The sequence below is a fragment of the Vitis riparia genome, chromosome 12, assembly GCF_004353265.1.
Source record: "Vitis riparia cultivar Riparia Gloire de Montpellier isolate 1030 chromosome 12, EGFV_Vit.rip_1.0, whole genome shotgun sequence".
In the NCBI taxonomy this organism is placed as follows: domain Eukaryota; kingdom Viridiplantae; phylum Streptophyta; class Magnoliopsida; order Vitales; family Vitaceae; genus Vitis; species Vitis riparia.
The window spans coordinates 20,612,778-20,634,980 of NC_048442.1; the positions used below are offsets into that span (position 1 = coordinate 20,612,778).

The window sequence follows — 22,203 nt, forward strand, 5'->3', positions numbered from 1 at the left end:
AGTTTGAAGAAATGCTATTAAGAGTGTATTTGAAAGTAATTTTAGAAAGTATTTCTAATATTTTTAATACTGTAAAGAAATTTTTTTAAATATTATAAAGATTAGTATCAAATACACACTAATAAAAGTATTATATGTTAAAAGTGTTTTTAGTAGTCACTTTCAAATAGCCTCAGAGTGTTTTTGAAACCATATAATAATTTCTTTTATTTTATAAAAATAAAGGTTTTTATTATCATAATATAATTTTTTTTTTCATAATAATAATTCCCGACATTAAAAAATGATTCCAGAATTATTAAAAATGTTTTAAATATATTGAATTAATTTATCTTTAAAAAGTAATTAAAATTTTATTTTGTAAAATGAAGGAAGGAAAATAAAATTTGTGTCGTTACAACAGCAATGCCCAGCGCTATGTTCGCGAAGCGCGTCTCTAAAACCCCGTAAAAACCCTCGTACCGTTGTCTCGCTCAGTCAGCTGAATCAATGGCGGCATTAGAGCTTCTCCTCTCTCATGCTCGCCGCCATTGCACCACCAGAGCCAAAGCTTCACTTCTAGGGTTTCACAGATCTCTCTGTTCATCATCGTCATCATCATCAAATCCAGACCCGCCTCAACCCGATGAGCCCCTAAAGAGAAGCACTGAATCGGCGCCAATCCAAAGCGTTTCCTACGCCATGAAACCGAAAGACCAATCCCCACCAAGCCCAGAGAATCCTCAACCCCAAACACCGTCGCCGCAGCCGCCGCTCCCACGGCGGCCGAGGCAGCCCGAGTCCGACTGGGGCAGCGCGGAGAGTCGCTCGATGTGGACTCGAGAAGACATGCGGTACGTGAAGGACGCGCCTTCGATCTCGCCTGTGTCGTATCCGACCCGGGTGGCGCCGCTGCCGGAGGACAGAGTTACAGCGGAGGCGGAGGAGGAAGTGGGGAAGAGGGAGAGTGAGGAGATGGAGAAAGAAAGGATCAGAATTGAGGCAGAGAATCGGATTAGAAGAAGGGTTTTTCGAGTTGAAGAAGAGAAGGCTTTTCCATTTCCTAGGCTGATAAAGGTGGAGAAGAAGCAGGAACAGAAGGTTATTCTTGATTTGATGGATGCCATTAGAGAAGTGAAGGTCGGTGTAACCTTCTCACTATAATGATTTACAATTGCCAATGATTTTTAGTTCGAATAGTTATGAAACTTGGAATATATTTTCTTACGTTGATCAACTTTTAGGGTTATTGAAGCTGTAAGTATAGCACTAAGCAGAGCAGGTGTAGCCAAATTGCAGGCCAAACGGTTTGAATCTTAGGCATGAATTCCATTTGAAAATGATTCTGGATGTTTTTCTTTGAAGTTTAAGATTTCTGTTTGGATCATAGACATACTACATTTGGAATTGAGTTGAAATGGGGAACACTTAATGAGTGAAAGAATAAACAATAATTTTGTACGTGCTTCTTTAAAAGAAGGTGGTTGAAGATGAAATTATCTAGAATGTGTGTGTCAGAAATGAATAGGAGAATTGAAGAAAACTGATGCTGTAGCAATGTTAAAAAAGAAAAATTAGTTAGATTGACTTTTTTTTTTAATCTTTGTCTACAGTGAAATCTAAATTGTAGCAAGAGCCATTGTCCTTGAAATTATTTTGAAACCCATTGATGTAATCTTCTGCTGCTACGTGTTTTGATCCTATAACTTCCACTACTAAAGGAAGAGATCACTCATCCTAGTAATGCATGCTAAATTCTCTGTTATGGACCGAATTTTGGAAATAAGAGTAAAGAGTGGCAATAGTTAGAACAGCAATGGCTTATATTTGCTTGTGGAAGTAAGAATTTTAACTCTTGACTAGCTTCAAAGGAGGGGATGGGATATTCTGAATAGATGTTACATGTAAAAGGGAAGAAAAAGTTGGCTGATCGTATGCTCTTCACTACTTCAAAACAAGAATGTATTGACACTTTTTTGTTCTCTGTTTAGAGTAGCTCGGGTAATGCATTCCCCTGTAAGAGGAACACTTCTGAGCTGACATGGCTCTTTTATGGGAAGAAGTGGAAGAAAGGATGAAGGGCTGCTCTTTGTGCCTGTTTAGGAGGTTATGGAAGGAAAGAAATAGGAGGAGTTTTAATGAAGTAAAACAGTCAGATCAAACTATCAAATCCTTCTTTGTGTGTAATTTTTTGGACAAGGCTAGAGTTTACATAGATGATTCCTCTATGTCCATGATAGGCTTTGTAGATTGGGTGGGAGAGATTATTTTGTTTACTCTTTGTCTTTTTGCTTATCTGTTTGGTGCTATTTGTATACCTCATGTGTACCTCAATGTGCTTTTTCTTACGCTTCTAATATATTATCTCATTTTTCCCATAAAAAAAGGCTTATTTCTTAAATAGTTAGGGTCAACTATGTGAAACTTGGAACAGAGGAGGGTGTGTAGGGGAGAGGAAGATAGGGTGATCTGGAAGAATGACATGTTTTCTGTTAAATTCCTCTGCTCATCTTTAGAGCCAATAAGTTCATTATCTTTTTCAATAGGTGTTATTCGGAATTCTTGGGTGCCATCGGAAGTTGGATTTTTTGCTTGGGAGGCTACGTGGGGCAGGGTTTTATGGTATTTATTGTTTTCCTTGTTTGGCATGTCCTAGATGTTACCATCAACGATCAGAGAGACATTATTAGGACGACATGACTCTTTCATGGGTAAAAACAGAAAAGGCATGGCGTGCTACTCCCTCATGCATTTTTTGGACAGTTTGGAAGGAAAGGAATGGTAGATCATTTGAAAATGAGGAACAATCTTTTAAGGGTTGAAACACTCTTTTCTTTGTAATCTTTAGGCATGGTTCAAGTTGTTTAATAGGTTTTGGTCCTTCATCTTTAGTTGATTTTTTTTTTTTGATAAGTAAAGAGAAGTATATTAAAATGAAAGAGGAAACACCAAACTAGTGTCCTCTAGGTATACAAAGAGTATACTAAAGCAGCCCCTCGACTCAAACCCAAGGAAGCGAGCCCGAACCCCTACCTATAACAAAAACCTAGCCACTCAATAAAGCTAACCAAAGACCGCGGGCTCAAAACTATAAACATTCTCGCCCATGACCACAGATTACTTACAAAAGAATGTTTCAACCTTTGGATTGACAACACCTCATTCCCAAAAGCCAACGAATTCCTTTCCTTCCAAACTGTCCAAAATATACATAAGGGGGCCATTTGCCACGCCTTTTTACGGATTTTCCCCACAAAAGCTCCATGCCACCCCAGGAGAGTTTCCTTAACTGTACCAGAGAGAACCCACTCCACCCCAAAGAGAGAAAAAAGAAGATTCCACAATGTCCTCGTCATAACACAATGGAGTAAAAGATGATCCACTGTTTCTTCTTCAGCAAGACAAAGGAAGCACCTATTTGCCAAAGAAAAACCCCTCCTCTGAAGTTGGTCTAGAGTTAAGATTTTGCCCCAAGATGCTTCCCATGAGAAAAAGGCTACCTTTGGCGGCACACTTGCTCTCCAGATACCAACATACGGGAACATAGCTGAACCGCCAGGCTCCAAAATAGAGTAGAGCGACTTGACTGAGAAGACACCACTTTTAGATGCTGTCCAAACCATCTTATCCTCATTCTCCCTTTGCACCCTAAAAGCTTGGATTTTAAGCATAAACTGTTCCATCATCTCAATTTCCCAATCATTCAGCGCCCTTGAGAACAAAGGGGTCCACCCATCCCCTACTCCATCTTGGTTCCACACTTCCGATACCCACGCGTCTTTCGCCTGAGAAATGGCAAAAAGAGAGGGGAAGGATTCGTAGAGAGGCTCATCTCCACACCACTTATCCTTCCAGAATCTCACCCTCCGACCATTGCCCACTCGGAAGGCTGAACTGCTATACATACCCATCCACTCCTTTCTGATAGCTTTCCAAAGCCCTACACCATGCCTCCCTCTTTCGGCCCGAGTGCACCACCCCCCCTCCTCTACACCATATTTGTGACTGATCACTTCCTTCCACAACGCCTCTCTTTCAATGGCAAAACGCCAATTCCACTTACCCAAGAGAGCTTTATTCATCAACGCTAAGTTTCTTATCCCCAAACCACCTTTGTTCCTTTCCAAACAAACCAGATTCCACCTAACTAGATGAGGCCTCTGATCAAGAGCGCCTCCCCCCACAGAAAGTCCCTCTGAATCTTCTCCAACCGCATCCTTACTTTTCTGGGCAACAGGAAAAGAGACATGAAGTAAACCGGCAAACTGGAAAGAGTGCTCCGAATAAGGGTGAGTCTTCCCCCCTTGGAAATATACTGTCTCTTCCACATAGCCAACCTTTTCCTAAACCTCTCTTCAACACAATCCCATACCACCTCTGATTTGAAAGGTGCCCCCAAAGGCAAACCCAAATAACTGGAAGGCAGACCGCCCACCTTGCAACCCAACTCCAGAGCCAAATCCTCTATATCATTCACCCTCCCCACCGGTATAAGCTCACTCTTCTCCAAGTTGACTTTCAAACCTGAGCACGCCTCAAACCACATGAGAAGCCAACTTAGATGCGTCAACTGATCCTGGGACTCCTCACAGAACACCAAGGTGTCGTCCGCAAAGAGCAGATGAGATATCAACATCCCTTCTCCACCCCTACCTCTAGCCCTCCACCCAGATAAAAAGCCCCCACTGATGGCCCTTCTCATTAAGCAACTAAACACCTCCATAGCTATCACGAACAAATAAGGGATAGAGGGTCACCTTGCCTCAAACCCCTTGAACTTTGGAAGAATCCGGAAGGAGAGCCATTTATCAGAACGGAGTATCTTACAGTTGAGATACACCACTCTATCCACTTAATCCATCTCTCTCCAAAACCCATTTGCTTTAACACAGCCATCAGAAACTTCCAGCCAACATGATCATAAGCCTTCTCTATATCCAATTTGCACATCACACCCCCTTGATTGCTTTTCAATCTGGAATCTACCACCTCATTAGCAATCAAAACTGCATCAAGGATTTGTCTACCCTCCACAAAGGCATTTTGGGGTTCCGAAATCACTTTTCCCATAACCTTCTTGATTCTATTTGCCAACACCTTGGCCAACAACTTGTAGAGGCTTCCCACAAGGCTAATCGGTCTGAAATCTTTCAAATCTTCTGCCCCTCCCTTCTTTGGGACTAAAACTAAGAAGGTTGCATTTAGGGATTTTACAAATCTGCCCCTTTCATGGAATTCTCTGAAAAAGCCCATAATTTCAAACTTCACCACCTCCCACCCATAAAGCCAAAACGCCATTGTAAAGCCATCTGGCCCCGGGGCTTTGTCTTTGCCTAGGTCCATAAGAGCTGCTAACACCTCTTCCTCCAAGAAAGGGATCTCCAACCCCTCCGCCTCACTAATATCTAACCTCATAAAAGAGATCCCTTCAACACTAGGGCGCCACCCCTCTTCCTCCTGGTACAGCTCTTGAAACGCCCCCACCACACTGTTTCTTAAGTTATCTTCCTCTGAATGCCAAACGCCATTAACTTTCAACTTGGACAGCCAATTTCTTCTACTATGAGCATTCGCCATCCTATGAAAGAATCTGGTATTATTATCCCCCTCCTTCAACCACAACTCCCTAGACTTCTGCCTCCAGAAAATCTCTTCCTTTATCACCCAAGATTGTAGGCCTCCCTTGCTCCATTTCTTGCTTCACTATCTTCCATATTTAAAACATCATATTTCTCCTTTTCATCCCAATACTCAACCTGCTTAAGAGCTTCACCCTTTTTAGCCTCAACTAACCCAAACTCTTCCTTATTCCAAATCTTCAGAATATTTTTAAGGGCCCTCAATTTAGCATCTAAAATGTAGCTGGATGACCCTGTAAAATTTAAACTCCCCCACCACGTCTTCAACTTGTCTTTAAAACCCTCTTCCTCCAACCACATGTTCTCAAACCTGAAAGGGGAAGGGCCCCTCTTCAACCCTCCTCCTTCCAAGAGAATGGGGAAGTGATCCGAGACAGGTCTGGGTAGAATGCCCTGGACAGCACCATTGAACATATTATCCCAATTATCCGTCACCAAGAACCTATCCAGCCTAGACTGGACCTGGTTATTCAAACCCCCTCTCCAAGTAAACGGCCCCCCCCTCAATGGATAGTCCCTGAGCTCCAGATCCTCTACCACTTCTGAGAACCTCCTCATAGCAGCTGTAAGACCACCTCCCCTGCTACGCTCCTCTGGAAACCTTACCAAGTTGAAATCCCCTCCCACACACCAAGGGTCACTCCATAACCCTTTAACTGACCCAAGTTCCTCCCAAAACTCCTCTCTATCCCCACTGCAAACCGGCCCGTACACCCCAGTGAACACCCACACCACACCATCCACACAATTTTTGAACCGGCACGAAATTGAGAATACGCCTATTTCCCATCCCACCAGCTCCACCACCCTGTTGTCCCAGAACACCAAAATACCCCCAGCTGCTCCCCTAGAGTTGACTGCTCTCCACTCTATATTTCTTCCCACCCCCAAACTTCGAACAAGCCCCATAGTCATTTCTTTGATTTTAGTTTCCTGAATACAAACCACGTCCAGTCTCTGGGATTTAATAACTGACTTGATGATCCTCCTTTTATCCCTGTCATTAGCCCCTCTTACATTCCAAGACATAATTCTTATCTTCATTTACACCCTGGTACTGAGGCCCCTCCAATAATACCCGAGCTTGTTCCCATTTTCGCCTTTTTGTAACTAACAGTCCACTCCAACTTCTTAAGTTCCCTACTGGATTTTGAAGTTTTTAAGCTTGTCTTCCTCGTCACCCCTTCCCTGCCCTTTTGCTCCATTCTCCCCTTCATTCTCCTTAAGAGATATAGGATTTCCTCTTCGAAGCCTTCCGTCGGCATCCCCAAACAGTGACTGAATCTTGCAAGGCTACTAGTGCTCCACCCTTCCCCACTTCCCCCTTCTTCTATGTGATATGCTTCCTCTTCCTCATAGAGGCTCATAAAATCCTCCCCAGCTGGTACCAGAGCTAGCTCCTTTCCTTTTTCGGCATCACCCGAGTCCCGAAAATGTCCCCTCCTGTCTCCGCTAGCTGACACGACACTGGTTCTCCCCATTCTTGTCTCATAACACTCCAACTCCCCTTCCGCACCAAAAAACACCCCCTCCGGAGACCCTATAGCCTCGGCGTTGCCCCCAAAAGAAGAAGAAGAAGGGTAGAAGTGTCCCCGATGCCCCAACTGAGAAAGAGAGGAAGGACCAGCATCGTACCTGGAAGCCTCCTCCATCAGAGCCTCGTCGGTGCCTCTCCATTCACGCGACGTCAACCCAACATCTTTTTCAGCTTGGATCGCCATAAGCTCTGGCTCCATCTCCTCTTCGGCCTCCGCTGAAACTGAGAAAGCCCTAACCGAGGAGGACCGCTCCTCCAACTCCAATCCAGAATTGGGCTTTGAAGCCCACCCCCAGCCCGCCATTTTAAAACTACCAGGAAGTGGGCTTTTGGCCCAAAACCTTTCCTTACTAAAGCCCAAGTCTCTACTTTCTTTAAAAGCCTGCACCTTATTATTTCTTGGCCCAAACCCGCTGCTTGAAGGGCCCAGAACACCTGCGACGGGCCTCCTTTCCTCAACCACCTCTGCACCTGCCGCCTCACCTTGCCCACTGCCACACTCAACCTGAGCCCCTGACCCCTGAGCCTGCAGACCACTTCTGTCAATTTGACATCCTCTCACGCTCCCACAGGCACGTGTATCCCCCTACCCTCATCCCTGACCTCCCGCCTCTCCTCATTAGACCAAGTTGATCTTGCTACCACCTCCGAGAACCATGGAGGATTTTCCCACCAAAGACTCACCGTCCAACAACAGTTCCCAGCTACTACCTGCAACGTACCCTGTCTGATCTTCCCAGGAGCTCTCACCAAAATGCGAGCCCACTGTAGCTCGGAGAAAAAGGCTGTATCCTCATCCACAGCTATGAATCCCCCACATCTCTCTCCTATACTCTTGAACACGTCTCTACTCCAAAGGTGAAGTGGTAGACCGATTACTTTCACCCACACCTCCTTTGGGTGGCTTCCATTTCTGCAACAACCCACTTCAGGTCCCCATTTCTGCAAGAAAAACTCTCTCATCTGAAAACTTCTGCTACCCCTTAATAGCACCCAGTCCGCTTCCACTTTATCTTCAAATTCGAACAGCACTAGGGCTCCACCCAACCGGGAAATTTTTAAACCTCCCTTGAGAGACCAGCTTTCATAAGCCCAAGCTTCCAATAAGGACAGAGGCGGGGCATCCTCCACACTATCACCAAAGCATCCTACCAAGCAGCGACTAAGCTGCACCTCCCTTCTGGTCAAGTCCCGCTCCCCAACATGTACCCATAAAGCTTCCCCTAACTCTCCTTTCTCCATTCTCACAGCATCTGGCATAACTCCTTTTCCTTTCTCCTTTCCTTTACCTCTAAAATCTTCCTTTACAGAGGTGGGATTCCCCATTTCAAACTTCCTCATGGGTTGATTAGTAATACCAAGGGCTCTTAGCTTCTGAGCCAGCATGCACCAACCACCTACTAAACCTTTACCTTCTGGAAAAACTAGACAAAACCTCTTCGCCTCCAAGTCCCTCACCGAACATAGCAGATACCTACCTGCAGCATTTGAACGACATTCCAACCTATATTTCCTTCCTCCTTCTTCCCAAACTCTAAGGCTCCTCGAGCTTGATTCTTCTCTGCACCACTCTTCCACTCCTTCCAGCAGAGAACTGAGGCTCTTTTCTCCAAATTTTATCCAAGAAGAGAAACCTTTGCTTCTTTCCAGGATAACCCCCCTCAGTTTGCCTCGAGTCTCTTCAATGGAGATCTCAAATGTCTTTGATTCCACAGCAAACCAGCTCTTGCCCCCCTTCGGAGCTCCTTCTCCCTCCGAGAAAGCAGCCATTAACTCTTCTCCTAAAATATGATGAAATATGTTGTTGCCATAAAATGCCAAACCATATCTATCTAAAATGTAGTTGATTTTGTGGTGGGCTCTTATTAGGAAGGGGTTGTTTTTCGTTGCAACTCGGTTTTGAGACCATATCTTTAAGTAAATATAAGCGATGCATCTATTTGATGCAAGGGTTTATTTCTTAAAGTAGTTTGAGCTATAATAGTATTTTTTTTAGTGGTGTTGCTAGGAATTTTTCTTTTTCAAAGTTTTAGTAATTTGGAGAAATATCCTATGAGTCCTAATTTTCTTTTTTTCTTTTTTTTGGCAATTTTGCTGGAATTTTGTAAAAGAGGAGGTGATGTGAATTTTTTGGGAGTTTGAGTTAACTTCCTTTGAAAGAAGCTTAAATGTCAGTTTCATAGTGTTACTCCCAAGGAAGGGGGGTGCAGATGATTTAAAAGACCATAGACTAGTTAGTTTGGTGAGAGGGTTATAGAAATTGCTAACAAAAGTCCTAGCTAATAATAATAATAAAAAAAGGTAGAAAAAAGTGGTTTCGGATTTTAGCATGCATTTGTGGATGATCATTGAATATTGGATGCAATTCTTATAGAAAATGAAGCCACTGACTTAAGGTTTTCTTACCTTTGTCCAATTTACAACTTAGTTGGCTTTTGACGTGTATACCTTAGGGTTGGGCCTACATGGTGAGGAGCCTAGATGAGCTTCTGGAGATGTAGCCTATTTTGTTCCTTTTGTATGGATCTCCTTGTAAAGAATTTTTTTTTTTTGGGTCTTTTGATTAGGTTTGTATCTTATGGGGATGATTTCTCATCATTCTCATGTTTTCTAAATATTAATTAATACATCTTTTGTTTCTAATCTAAAAAAATAGTTATGAGTGGTTTAATTAGGTTTTTTTTTTTTTTTTTTTTTTTTTTTCCTAGGTGATTTTGGAAAAAAAAAAAAAAGGTTTGGTCCCAAGCGGATTAGATAGATTAAGTGGTTCATTTCTATGACTTGTTTCTTCATCTTGTTTAATGGAACTCAAGGGTTTTTCCAGAGTTTTAGAGGCTTGAGACAATGTGACCCTCTTTTCCTATACCTCTTCATCTTGGCTATGGAGACACTCTCTTGTATTTTGAATAGGCAAAAGGAAGGGGGCTTCATTGTGGGTTTCATAGTTAGTGGAAGAAGAGGTGTGGGAATGGACATGTCTCCTTGTGGATGATACTCTTATCCTCTGCGATGCTAGTCAAGGGCATTTGGAGCATTTGAGCTGATTTTTCATGTGGTTTAAGACAAGCTTTAAAAACCAATTTGGGGAAAAGTGAGTTGATCTTATTCAGAATGTAGAGAACCTAGTTGGTGTTCTGGGCTCATCATGAGTTTGAGAAGTTGTGGAGCAAAGATTTAAAAAATGACTTGGTATGTGGAAGATAAAATACCTATCATTTGAAGACTTACTCCAAAAATCACAATCAAGATTGCCAATCTATTTCATGTTTTTATTTTTCATCCCTAGATAGGTGAACCTAAGGTTGAAAGTTCAAAGGGATGTTCTTTAGATGGGGAGGTTCCTTTGAAAATAAGCCTCTTGGTAAATTGATCTAAAAATCACAATCAAGATTGCCAATCTACTTCATATTTTTATTTTTCATCCCTCGAAAGGTGAGCCTAAGGTTGAAGATTCAAAGGGATGTTCTTTAGATGGGGAGGTTCCTTTGAAAATAAGCCTCTTGGTAAATTGACTGGGAGGCCGGGTGTGGGTATTAGTAGTCTATCCATTCTCAACAAGACACTTCTAAGAAAGTGTTGTTGCAAGGAAGTAAGGGGGGGGGGGGGGGGGGGGGGGGGGGGGGGGGGGGGAGTGAGGAAGAGTATAAGGTGGGTTTGTGGAAGACAATAAAAAGCGGGTGAGAGACCTTTAATAGCAAAATTGGTTTTAGGGTGGGCAATAGGTAGATGGTGAAATATTGGAAGAATAGGTGGTGTAGTGACTTATCATGGGAGAGTCTTTTCTTGAGATGTTTTCCCTAGCCACTACCAAAGATGCATGGGTAGCTAAGGTGTGGGAGCAAAAAAAAGGAGAGTTGTTGGAACCCCCATCTCTTAAGACAAATCCATGACTAGGATCATGATGGGTTGGAGGTTTTTTTATGAGATTGTAAGGTTAGACAATTTGTCACAACATAGAGGATAAAATATTGTGGTTGAATTTGAAATTTGGCAATTTCTCTGTTAAGTCTCTTTGTTCCTCTTTGTTTGTTGGAAGAATGGAGGCTTTCCCTTCAAGCATGGTTTCGAATCCTTAGATTTTGCTAAGGGTTGACTTTTTTTCTTGGAAAGCTACATAGGGAAGGATCTTAACATTGGATAAGCTCAAAAGGAGGGGATGACAGATGCCAAATGGATGTTATCTAACGGCTAATCACATCCTCCTTCATTGCACTACAATAGTCATTTTGTGGTTGTTGATTTATCTCCTATTTGGCAAGAAGTGAGTGATGCATTTCTTGGTAATAAGTGCCCTTTTGGGTTGACATGGGTCCTTTGTTGGGAAGAAGAGGAAGAAAGCTTGGAAAATGACTCCTTTGTGCTTATTTTGGACTATTTGGGAGAGGAAGAAGAGAATGTTTGAAATTATTGGAGAAGTGGATCAAGCGATCAAACAATCCTTATATACAAGTTTTTGGAGCGGCTTAGAGTGTATATAGAAGATTCCTCAGTTTCCATGGTGGACTTTATTGATTGGTTGAACTAAGTAGGGAGGAAGAGTTACTTTTTTGTCTTTCTCCATTTTGTTTGGCTTTTTTGTGCTTTTGTATATGTTGTGTATGCTTTTGCCAAAGCTTTTTGTTTGCCCTTTTTTAAAAAAAAAAATTTGTGAAAGCTTTTATTAGACACTTTTAATATATTTGATCTTTCCCTATCAAAAAAATTCTTCAAGCTTTTCCTTTGGGGTTCATTTCTATCAACTTTTTTTCTCATCTAATTTTTATTTTATTAAGTTAAAAGGAGTTTTCCCTTTTAAAGGCACACAATCTATGATTCTATGTCTCAATTATACTAGGGTTGGTGTTCTATTTGATTTAGTTTACTTGAGTTGTGAACCTAGAATCAAATTGTTTAGCTCATAAAGCTACTGCAAATTGTTTATATATTCTTGTTTGCCTATCAAGAAAAAAATAGAACTACTGCAAACTGACTTAGGTTGGGCTGGGCATGATTCTTTTCAGCTTCTACCTGCCCAAAGTATACCCTATCATCATCCTGCCCTGTGCCATGAGTCAGAGGAAAGGTGGAGTGCATGTATTTCTGCATGTGTGTGCTTTTGGAGCAAAGATCAAAGTAGTAAATATCTGCAGGAGAATAATGAGACTTAAGAGATGCAGTGTGGCAAGGTGGCTTGTTATGATCTCCAATTACATGTTTCTTGTAAAAAGATAAAAAAAGGAATTCACTGAATTTTATCCTGATATAGTTTTACTCAAAACTGCTGTATATCACCCACTATGGTCCTCATTTCCTATGTTAGCTCTAGGAGTGTATTAATTATTGAATCAGGATGGCTAGGATTGTGTGCCATAAAATCATTTATCAGAATACAGGATTACTATTTATTATGTGGGGAAATAATCTGTGCACTATTAATTGGTAGATCCATTAATTGTCATGGTTACCCCATAAATATTTTTCCTGGTTTTCTCCCCTAAATTTTAATTTTTCTGCTTATAAAATCAAAATTATCAGTAACATTTAAAAATTTGAAGATTTGAGCCATTAATCACTTTGGAGCTGTTATGTTATTTTTGCTTGCTTATAACATGCTATAAACATGAATATTTTATTCATATTTTTATAAACATTTTTGGTTATTACTAATTTCTCTGTGTTACTTCTAGCTATTGTTCAGGCTAATGCAAATCGGAACTTTGATGAAACTATTGAAGCACATGTGAGATTGGGTATTGATCGACGCCGAAGTGACATGGTACTTGCTAATTTATCTAACGTATTTTTTAATATTATTTCTGATATCATGTACCATGGAATAGAATATGATTGACCAGTGCATATGTTGTTTGGATCAAATTCCTGGAAAATGCATTAGATTATACAAAATTTTGTGAGATAATATGTATGATGTTTGATCATGGTCCAATTCAAACTAGATTGATCAATCCCAAGTCACTATTCAATCTATGCACTAGATATTGTGATGCCATCACATGGTTCTCAAATTAAAATTGTAACGTTAGCTGGATACTCCTGACATGCAGTCATGACATAGTAGTTGGTGCATTTAAATATGTATCTGTTCTTCTTTCTAAATGGGAGCATTGAGCCTGAAAATGTTAGGTTTGTCTGAAGGTCTATGGATATAGCTTTGTTGTTATTAATTTTTTTTATTCTTTTGTTTTCTGTATTTTAACATCTTTACTTGATCTGGTCATTTGCATAATTTCAGATAGATACTAATCTAAGGACACTGGATGTCATTAGAAGTTTATACTCTCTAAAATTTAGATAAAACACCCTTTTTTCTCATGATATTAAATCAAGAGGGAAGAGCTTAAGGATCAAATAACATGAGCACAACCGCCAAAATGCAGGAACCAATCAAGGCTGGTGAAACTGTCCACCAACTATTTGCAAAGTTATAATCTTTATTTAGCTAGAAATCTATGGTGCACCTTTAGCTAGAGCTTGTAATACATTTATTTTGTTTACCTATCAAAAAGAAAAAAAGAAAAGAAAAAAGAATCTAGAAATCATCTCCCCAATTTTTAATGTTCTGCATGAACTTATATAGGGCACCCTATTAAAAAAATCTCTTTCATGAGCCAATGCTTCTCATGATCTAGACTTGTTCAAATTCTGGCAGACAAGGAATCAACCTCCATGATGAGGTCCCTAAATCCATGCTGTTTACTGCCTAAATCCAATTGAGAGGATGCTGAGTTCTGCTCCAATGGCTCAACTTTAGCTGTATGACTTGAAGAAAGCATAGATAATGCTACCAGTTAATTCTAGAAAGAGCCTTTGATCCTATTTTGGTTCAATATTGTTTAAGGAGCATCCATCAAAGTTGAATTTAATGTTATGCGTCCTAATATACGAATAATCAAGTGGATCCTGCTAAAACAATATGCCTTTGGAGGCTTTGTGGGTGCCAGATCCACAATATGTTGGCATGTTCATAACTGAAGTGATTTCAGTTTTAGTTGGAGTTTGTTATTTGATTATGTATGATATTTCATTTTGGGACATTTTAGAGTGTTAGGAATATAAACTGAGGCTTCTGATAAAAAAAATACAAACTGAGGCTAGCTAAATAGGCTACTATATCGTATGGAAGAGTTTTAGAATTCTTCTAACTTCCTCCTTGCCATTCCCTTCATTTGGTGTCTCTTAGGTGTTGCCCAAATCTGTGAAGACTTTGTCTATTTGGCATGGAAGCTCTATAGAAAGAGAGGAACATGTGGAGAATGGCACCTTGAGTTTATTTTGGTGCATATGAAGGGGTGGAATAGAAGAATTTTCAAAACTTGGAACTGCTAGGGCTGAATGTTAAAGAATTACTCCTAAAATCCATGTTTGTTTAGTTCAAGGATTTCCTAGGGAAGAGAGTCTCATCTTTATAGACTTCATAGATAGGTTAAGGGCGGGCTAAAGGCATTTGGCACTGGTTGTGTACTTTTGGCCTTTGGTGTGTGTGTGTTTTGTGTGTTATGTTTGTTGTGTGCCAGGGTTCTTGTATATTTTCATTTGCGTATAAAAAAGTTGTGTGCTTGTGTATTATGTTCCTTGTGCACCATGGTTGTCCCTCTTATTTTTGGTGCCCTCTCGTATATTTTTATTTGCTTATGAGACAGAATGGTTTTAGAATGTCCTTAATTGATTAATTGATTGTAGTATCTTGTGTAGCATATAAATTAAGGCCAGGTTGTGGAAAAAAGGGTACACTTTGAGACAGATTAATAATAATGAATATTTGAAGAGCCTTGCTTCTCTTATGGGGAGGACTCCCAGAAAAATGCTTTGAGCCCACCCTTCATCTCTGCCTTCTTTCTCCTCTCTCTTCTTCTGCATCTCCTCTATTCATCTCTCATGCTCTTAAGCCAGGAAAAAAAAATCAGTAGAACCTTTTAAGTAAAGTTATATCAAGGAATCCACATATGAACCTTCTGATGCTATGCAGTCTATAGAAGCATACTGTTGCTGAATCTCTGCAATGAGTAAAATAGAGATGGATTTGTCTTCGTTCAAGACAGAGCTTTCCTCATATTTTTCTGTTTTATTTTACAATATGTCGCAAAACTTATGGTGCACGATACATATAAGGAACAAATAGGAAAATGATGCATGATATGTTTACAAGTTGACAGCTATGGTAATTAATAAGACAAGGAAATGCTATTTTAGTTTCTTACAGAAAACATGAAAAGTTCTCATCATTTTTTCTCCTGTTGATTTGTGTTGCTTACATATTTCTGAGGCATTATTATATTCATTTTCAAACTTTTTTGTTCAAGAGGTTACACTTAACTATTATCTGAATTGAAGTGCAGACGGTTAGGGGTGCTGCAACTCTGCCTCATGGTTCTGGGAAGGTACCATCCAAGCTTATGCTAGACTATGAATGTGCCATTTTTGTAAATTACATTCTAGTTTGTTTATTTGATAAGTATTATCTTGTCTCAGGTTGTCAGGGTGGCTGTCTTTGCTGAAGGAACAGCTGCAGAAGAAGCTAGGGCTGCAGGAGCTGATATCGTTGGTGGTGATGACCTTATTGACGAAATCAAGAATCTCCACCAAGGTAATTAATTAGTGCTATGGATATATACTACTTACTAGAAGTTCAAAAGGCAATTTCCACCCCATGGGGCTCTTCCTTTTCTCTGTCGAAATCTGTGTTTCTTGTGCTTTTGCTTTCTGCCATTATGATCCAGCAGCTTCTGTAATACATGATTTACCTATGAAATAAGTGGGCTTTTAGAGGCTAAGAAGGATGGCCAGATAGGACTTAAGAAGGAAAGCAAGTAACAAATCCTATATGAATTTTTTTCTCTCTATCTTCTGATATTTTTTGAATTATTGATTTATGAGATGGACTTTCTGACTGTGTTTAATGTCTAACATTTGAAATGATATGATTAACATAGAACTGAAGAAAAATGATTTATGGGAACAAATGTCATTCACTTGTAAAAAGACCAGTGTAAAAAGAGGAGGGTAAAAATATAAGTTCATAAATTTCTCCTTGTATGTTGTAATCTCTTTTAAAGTGGCATTTTGCCCCCAACTTTACTGAAAAGAGGTTTCAAGTCTTGAAATTATACTGTTTTAAAGTGCGTTCACGTGTGATCAAGAACACTAAAGTTTTTTTTATGGTTAGGGAATGGATCAAGAAATCCAGAAGTGCCAAATGGGGTCTAAAACTTTCTCCTGTCCAATCTATATCTTGCTAGTTAGGAAAATTTAAGTTTGGTCTTTCTTTTTTATTTTTATAAGAAAATAGCATGTTCTTACCAAGTCTTTTTTGCTCCTTTCAGTAGTTCACTCTTTAGAGAATATGTAAACATTTTTAAAAATTTATTATATTTTTAATAGGCTTCAAATTGTATTAAAGGTTTATTTTTTTAATTGTCATCTTTTCATGTCATTGACGGGTAAACAGTGGCTGGACTGAATCAGAAATAGGAGATAGTTCTATCTAGGATAGTTGGTAATGCACTCCATTGACTGAATCAGAAATAGGAGATAGTTCTATATAGGGAGGGGATTGTGAACGCTTTACAACAACTGCTCTTTGAAGAGCCAAGCTGGAAAGCTGATATTGAGGGGCTGCACCTCCAAAGTCTAAATTCCAGTGAAGCTGAAGGCTTGGAGTTGCCATTCACTGAGGAAGAGATCCACTCTGCCCTGTTGGACTGAATGGTGACAAAGCTCCTGGACCGAATGGGTTTACAGTGACCTTTTGGCAATTTTGTTGGGACTTTGTGAAGGAGGAGATTGTGGATTTGTTCAAGGAGTTTTTTGAGCAAAAATCTTTTGCCAAAAGCCTCAACACCACTTTCCTGATCCTAATTCCAAAGAAAGGGGGAGCTGAGGACCTTGGGGACTTTTGGCCTATCAGCCTATTAGAGGGACTGTACAAACTCTTGGCCAAGGTGTTGGCGAATAGGCTGAAGAAGGTCCTTGGAAAGGTGGTTTCAGTGGACCAGAATGCCTTTGTCAGGGGCAGACAGATTTTGGATGCCTCGCTTATAGCTAATGAGGTGATCGACTTCTGGCACAAGCGTAAGGAGAAAGGACTGATTTGCAAACTGGACATTAAAAAAGCCTACGATAGCATTAATTGGAATTTTCTCATAAAGGTCTTGCACAAGATGGGTTTTGGGTCTCGGTGGATAGAGTGGATTTGGTGATGCATTTCAACTGCCAAATTTGCCATCCTGGTCAATGAGGTGCCAACAGGCTTCTTCTCGAGTTCCAAGGGGTTGCGTCAAGGAGATCCTATTTCTCCTTATCTTTTTGTCCTGGGTATGGAAGTGCTAAGTGCACTCATAAGAAGGGCTGTTGTTGGGGGATTCATCTCAGGTTGCAGCCTTCAGGGAAGAGGGAGGATGGAGATGGATGTTTCTCATCTACTCTTTGCCGATGACATGATCATCTTTTGTGAAGCAAGGAAAGAGTATCTAATCTCTTTAAGTTGGATTTTGGCTTGGTTTGAGGCGGCTTCTGGGCTAAGAATAAACCTAGCTAAAAGCGAATTAATTCCCATTGGGGAGGTAGAAGAAATTGAGGAAATGGCAGTGGAGCTTGGGTGTAAAATGGGGGCTCTTCCTTCAGTTTATCTGGGGCTGCCCCTTGGAGCCCACCACAAGGCCATATCTATGTGGAATGGGGTGGAAGAAAGAATGAGGAGAAGATTAGCCCTTTGGAAAAGACAATACATTTCTAAGGGCGAGAGAATTACCCTCATCAAGAGCACCTTGGCCAGCATTCCTATTTATCAATTGTCCCTTTTTCGAATGCCCAAGGTAGTGGCAAGAAGGCTTGAAAAGTTACAAAGAGGCTTCCTTTGGGGAGGGGGAAGAATGGAAAGGAAAATCCACCTAATCAATTGGGAGGTGGTGTGTACTCAAAAGGAGAAAGGAGGTCTGGGTATACGGAAGATTGATCTCCTTAACAAAGCCTTGCTGGGCAAGTGGATTTGGAGGTTTGCCTTTGAAAAGGACATTCTTTGGAAGAAAGTGATCGGGGTGAAGTATGGTCAAGAAGGCTTTGGCTAGTGGACTAATGAAGCTCGTGGGGCGTTTGGAGTGGGGGTGCGGAAGGAGATTTTGAAGGAAGCAAATTGGTGTTGGGATAACATAATGTTTAAGGTGGGTAAGGGGACTAAGGTAAAATTCTAGACTGATCATTGGTGTGGTAACGAGGCGCTGTCCAGAATTTTTCCTCAGTTATTTGCCTTGGCGGTGCATAGGAATGCAACTGTTAATGAGGTGTAGGACTCTAGCATCGGTCAAGGGGGCTGAAATCTCAGATTTGCTAGAGATTTTAATGATTGGGAGCTGGATTTAATAGGAGCTTTGTTTAACATGCTGAGGGACTTCAAGATCTCCCAAGAAGAGGACTCAATGGTTTGGAAAGGTGGGGGTCAAGGCACCTTTGGAGTCAGACATGCTTACAATCTGTTGGTTGCTCCCAATACCCTCGCCTTCCTGGTTAGATGCATTTGGGTGGACAAGGTCCCAACTAAAGCTGCCTTTTTTGCTTAGGAGGCTATGTAGGGGAAGATTCTCAACTTGGATAGGCTTAAAAAATGAGGGTGACAGTTTCCTAATTGCTGTTTTTTGTGTGGTTGTGAAGAGGAAAATGTAAATCACATTTTTTTACACTGTATAGTGGCCAGGGTCTTTTGGGAAATTGTCCTTGCCTTGTTTGGGGTTCATTGGGTGTTCCCAGAGACAGTCAAAGAGGTGTTATTTAGTTGGAGGGCCCCTTTTGTGGCGAGAAAGAGGAAAAAAATCTGGTATTTCATCCCGTTGTGTATTTTTTGGACGGTATGGAAGGAAAGAAATAAATTAGCCTTTAGGGAGGTTCTTTGGATATACAGAAACTCAAAAATTATTTTGTTTGTAACTTATAGAGTTGGGCTAGAGTGTACATGGGAGAGGAGTCCTCTTCGCTTTTAGTCTTTTTGGAGTGGCTAGCGGCTACTTAAGGGCTGGTGTGGCTGCTTGTTTCTTTTGTTTTTGGGTGTGGCTGCGTTGTTTACTCCCTGTATGCTTTGTGGCTTTTTGCCCTTTAATACAATTTGTGCTCACTTATAAAAAAAAAAAAAAGTTTGATTTTGATATTTAAAATTACAGTTTTTTCTTTTGAGGGTTTCTTGTGCTCGTATGCTCCATGCAGCTCATCCTCTGGGCAGATGCAAAACAACATTCTGATTGATTTCAGCCTCTTTGTCATTTGATATCACCTTTATGTGTGTGTCTATTTATTAAGGAAGTTTATTTCAGATGATTCCTTGTGTTGGTGTGTTCCTCACAGTTGGTCCTCACAGCTGCAAAACAGAATTCTTTGTCATTTTAGTTTCGTTGTCATTTGTTTTTCTAACTATAAATGTAGATCTCTTATTTGAAGTACAATCAACTGAGGAATTGAATTTTGAAACCCATACTTAAATATATGTAGGTGGTGGCAAGCTCAATTTCGACAGGTGTATTGCAACTCCTCAAATGATGCCCCGTCTTACAAAGGTTTGGGAATTTGGATATTGTGAAATATGCAATTAATTGAATTAACAACCCTTCATATATGAGGTTATATTCATCATTTTGCAGATATCAAGGATTCTTCGTAGTTTGATGCCAAACGCTAATGTGAGTTTGTTATCTTTCACTTTCTTGCTTGATGGATGGAATCAAGAGATGGCTAATAATGGCCCTAACAATTATTTGTATTAATATATTGTGCAGCGAGGTTCTGTGACTGTTGATATTGCTAAGGCAGTAGGAGAGGCAAAACGAGGTCGTGTGGAATTTAAAATGGACAAAACTGCAATTGTGCATGTTGGGCTTGGAAAGGTACAGTGTTATTTTTCTCATTATATGATTAGTTTAACAGGGATATGAATGCCTCTTCTGACAAGGAAAAAATAATGTTTTACAGGTGAGTTTCTCAGAAAAGGTTCTACGGGAGAACATTGGTGCATTTGTGAATGCTCTTTTGCTTGCAAAGCCAGCAGGCCTAAAGAAGAGTAAGTGGATGTTTTATAGTTGGGAGTTTATTTTTCATTGCCTAAAATGATATTAGGTGCAAAGTATGATGCATATGCTATCATGCTGTCTTCATATCCCCAAAGATAAGTGGTCTTGTGGTTCTGCCATGCTGTTGAAATACCTCTGTAACTACTGTTCAACAAACTTTTGACTCAAATTTGTCTTTTAGTTTTCTCGATAAAGAAATCAAAGCTATGAAGTATCTTCCGTTTCTCAGTGTCTCTGATTTTCTTTGGCATTTCCATACATCTGAAGTCAAACCATAGGCCCAAGCAAATCATAGTAGCTTTAAGCTGCAGATGCTGAACAAAGCAGATCTAGTTAGTGATTACAAGAATCAGCTGCATGTAAATGGTTGAATAAATTCATCTAAATCTCATGTACAAAATTATTTCATACAATGGGCTTGAATGAGGATGAACAGGTCTAGTTAGTAAACTCAAACTCACAAACTAAGCTGCATAGTGGTTGGGGTAGAGATTGCCAAACCTTGAGTCAGACCATTCTACATGATGCTGTGGAATCTCATGTAGTTTTACTTCCTTTTTTGTTATCAAAGTCATTTTGATACGCAAGGCATTTTTATTACTTAAAATCTCCACTTGCAACAACATCAACTTCTCTTATATCTTGACTGGTAATATTCTTTATTCTGATAGTGGTTTATGATTGAAGGCCAACATGGTTTGACTTCTTACTTGTGTATATGATAGAACTTGGTGTTTCAACTGGTGATAGAATGTAGATTGGACCTTTTCATGCTTTGATGAATGTTTTGCCCCCTTTTTGCAGCTTCCAAGTATGCTGGGTATGTGAACGCCTTCCATTTATGCAGTACGGTAAGACCTCAAAATTGCTGTCAGCTATTTTCTTTTTGCACTTGTATTATTTTATGTGGCAGCAATAGAATGACAGGAATCCTAGTTTATTCCGTGGCCAAAAATCAGCAACTTATCTCTATGCGACTTCATTTTAAAACAGACTAGGCCAAGTAGCTTGTATAATGAGACTATGTTACAAAAAGAGCTAGGTGATCCCAATCACTTGCATTCAGTAGTTTCTCAAACCCCACTCATCTACTTCTGTGTTAATTTAGCTCTAGCTGAATGATGATAGTCCCTTCTTCTGGAATCAATGCATTTTGGGTGCCCATTATTTTTTATTTATTTTAGCTGCACTATCCCTAGGTTGAGGATCAGAAGGATCGCATTTTCCTTTTTTGATTGGCATATCAACCAAGATGGTCGTGCCTTTGCATTCAGGATGCTCATCTGTCCTGCTACTAATTGTTGCCATGTAAATTATTTTGTTGACTTGCACATAGTTCTCTACGCGAAGTAATCCATGATGTTTTTATTACATGCAGATGGGGCCAGGATTCCCAGTTTCGATACAGTCATTATCCATGGCCGCAGACCACTACAACAAGCTGCATGCCCAATAATGTGATTCAGTGGCCAGCTGATATCTTAAAACCAGATTCTCACATAAAACCCCTTGTTGAAGGGTATTCCAAATTTTCCTCATTCTCTTTAAAGTTGCTTATGAATTTCCATCATCATTTTTGGGTAATGGCTGCATCCCAGCTGAGAGTTGAGAAGTAGTTATTTGATTTGGCTCTTGCTTTACCTTCTGTTGTTATAGGGATGAGAATTCATGCATCCTGTCTGAAATAGAATTGAATTGAATGTTAGTTGGAAGCTTAATCTGAGACTTAAGTGAAACAAAAATCCTTTCCCCCTTCTATTGATTGGTTATATATATGGCACATCTCTCTGTTGGAATCTGATGTTCTCCTCATGGTTGGTTGGATTTCCATTCCCATGCAAGATGTACTTTGTAGGGCACTCTGCTATTGCCCTCAAATGGTTGGTGCTTGACTTTAGTAATCAGCCATACTCTGGTATTGGTATTGCATTCCAATGCCAATGTCCAATGATGGTAATTTAAATTAAATGATCATTAGATAACGTGAACTCTACTCCCGTAT

At 40.2% G+C, this 22,203-nt stretch overlaps 1 protein-coding gene across 1 annotated transcript; it reads left to right on the plus strand.

The window, feature by feature from the left end:
• Positions 1-423: 423 nt before the first annotated feature.
• On the plus strand, positions 424-21,999 carry LOC117926570 (50S ribosomal protein L1). The gene is made up of 10 exons (XM_034845706.1): positions 424-1,119; positions 12,833-12,910; positions 15,492-15,533; positions 15,625-15,739; positions 19,627-19,691; positions 19,776-19,814; positions 19,911-20,018; positions 20,104-20,191; positions 21,006-21,052; positions 21,580-21,999. The coding sequence occupies exons 1-10, from the start codon at positions 490-492 to the stop codon at positions 21,655-21,657; spliced, it is 1,290 nt and encodes a 429-aa protein (XP_034701597.1). The 5' UTR covers positions 424-489; the 3' UTR covers positions 21,658-21,999.
• Positions 22,000-22,203: the final 204 nt, after the last annotated feature.